At 59.0% G+C, this 1,940-nt stretch overlaps 1 protein-coding gene across 3 annotated transcripts in view; it reads left to right on the top strand.

Annotated features, from left to right (window-relative positions):
* SCN5A (sodium channel, voltage gated, type V alpha subunit) overlaps window positions 1-1,940 on the top strand; it is an 80,547-nt gene that overhangs the window by 58,132 nt on the left and 20,475 nt on the right. For all 3 annotated transcript variants that reach the window (XM_004676304.2, XM_004676305.2, XM_004676302.2), the window contains 2 exons: window positions 428-601; window positions 1,401-1,523. In XM_004676304.2, coding sequence (XP_004676361.1) covers window positions 428-601; window positions 1,401-1,523 — 297 coding nt within the window. The remainder of the gene's footprint in view (window positions 1-427; window positions 602-1,400; window positions 1,524-1,940) is intronic.

Raw genomic sequence — 1,940 nt, forward strand, 5'->3', positions numbered from 1 at the left:
CCTGAGCATCTAGCCTGTACCCCAGTTCTGTATGTACAAATAAATAAATCTTTAAAAAATAAATAAATAAATAAATAAATCTTTAAAAAAAAAATGGGGGATCAGCAAGTATTAGGTCTTAAAGATGAACCAGCCCAGAACGCTCTCTTCCACGTGAAGAAAAATCCATCCTCCCCACGCGTTTTGCCCGACTGCCCACTTAGTCACATCACGGCCCGCCAGGAGTAAGCTCGTTCCCTGCAGAGAGGACTGTGGTCTGTAGTGGACCCAGGATTGGTACAGTCCAGTGCTGAGCAGGGAGGACTCCCCTGCACCTCCCCTCTGTCCTGTCCTCCTGGCCACCATGACCGTGGGAGATAAAGCCTTGTGCAGGGTGGGCTGGCGGTGGGCAGGACGTCACGGCCATCTTGTCTGGCCTGGTCTGCAGGCCTTCGAGGACATCTACCTGGAGGAGCGGAAGACCATCAGGGTTCTGCTGGAATATGCTGACAAGATGTTCACCTACGTCTTTGTGCTGGAGATGTTGCTCAAGTGGGTGGCCTACGGCTTCAAGAACTACTTCACCAACGCCTGGTGCTGGCTGGACTTCCTCATCGTGGATGTGAGTGTGGGCACCCGGAGGGAAGAGGGCGTCCGTTAGAGAGGAGCCGAGGCAGAGTGACCGACAGAAGGCAGGGCCACTGTCGGCAGGGCAGAGCACCCTGTGTGGAGCTGCTCAGCTGGTGTGGAGCAGGCAGAGGGGAGTAAGGCCAATAGAGGTGTAGAAGGATAAAGTCTGTGGTGTGTAAATGTCCCAGGGGGTGGAGCCGGGGGCTCCCCTAGGGAAAGAATGTCCACCTGTGCCTCCCTTCTTTGAAGATGAGGAAATGGTGCAGAGCCAGGCTTGGGGGAAGAGCCCCTGATGTCTGTCAGTTCATGCCTTACCCAGGCAGGTGGTCTCTTTCCAAAAGAGGCTTCTTGGGCAGAGGCAGTGGGCAGCCCCGTGAAGCAGACACAAAGCCATGCGCGTGGACCAAGAGCCAGGCCTGCTGTCTCTACCCCTCCACGCTAACCCGCTGGCTGCAGAACTCAGTTTTCTCGTCCTCACGAGGGATGGTGCCTTTGCAGTCCTCTGGGTGGGGGGCTGTTATGGAGCATGAGAGTAACCTGCACTTAGCAACTCCCTAAAGGAATAAAAGTCACAACACAACCCCCCCCACACACACACCTGACCCCCAAGTCGCTTTTGCTCCAAGAAGGCTGTGCATGTGTGACAGCCTGTGAGACCATCCAGCTGAGAGAAATAGACCGGACGTGGGGAAGGCCACGGCCTTAAGCCCCGCCCAGCCCAAGGCAGGCCAGGAGTGCTGCCACCCATCCCAAGAGGGTCCCCGGACCCCGCCCCACCTTGCCTTCCACAGGTCTCCCTGATCAGCCTGGTGGCCAACACCCTGGGCTTTGCCGAGATGGGCCCCATCAAGTCTCTGCGGACTCTGCGTGCACTCCGACCCCTGCGAGCCCTGTCACGATTTGAGGGCATGAGGGTAAGAGGGACGGCCGCCTTGCTGGGGGCCAGCGGGGGGAGGTTGATCCCCAGACTCGGCTTGCCGACCAAGCAGCCCAGCTTGTCACTGGGACTGTACCCCCTGTTGTGGTGAGACAATGGTGCAGACTCTCCAGGAGGGGCGAGCCAGGGCCTGGAAGCACCGGGAGGGAGAGAATGGGGAGGACCCCTTCCCCGCTGTCCTCCCCAGGCCAGGAGAGCATCTAGCAACAGGCAGGGAGGAGGCCGGGAGGGCCTTAGCACACCCCAGCACGGCTGGCCTGGGGCTGCTGTGCTCCTGCTCTCCCTCAGGCCTCTTCTGGGCCTGCCCTGACTCTCCGTGGGCCCATCTGCATCCCTGCCCCCAGCAGACACAGGCCTCTTCCCTCCCCCTGCAGCAGCCTGGGAGGGTTGTGAT

The sequence above is a fragment of the Condylura cristata genome, unplaced genomic scaffold, assembly GCF_000260355.1.
Source record: "Condylura cristata isolate star-nosed mole 26May11 unplaced genomic scaffold, ConCri1.0 scaffold00004, whole genome shotgun sequence".
In the NCBI taxonomy this organism is placed as follows: Eukaryota; Metazoa; Chordata; class Mammalia; order Eulipotyphla; family Talpidae; genus Condylura; species Condylura cristata.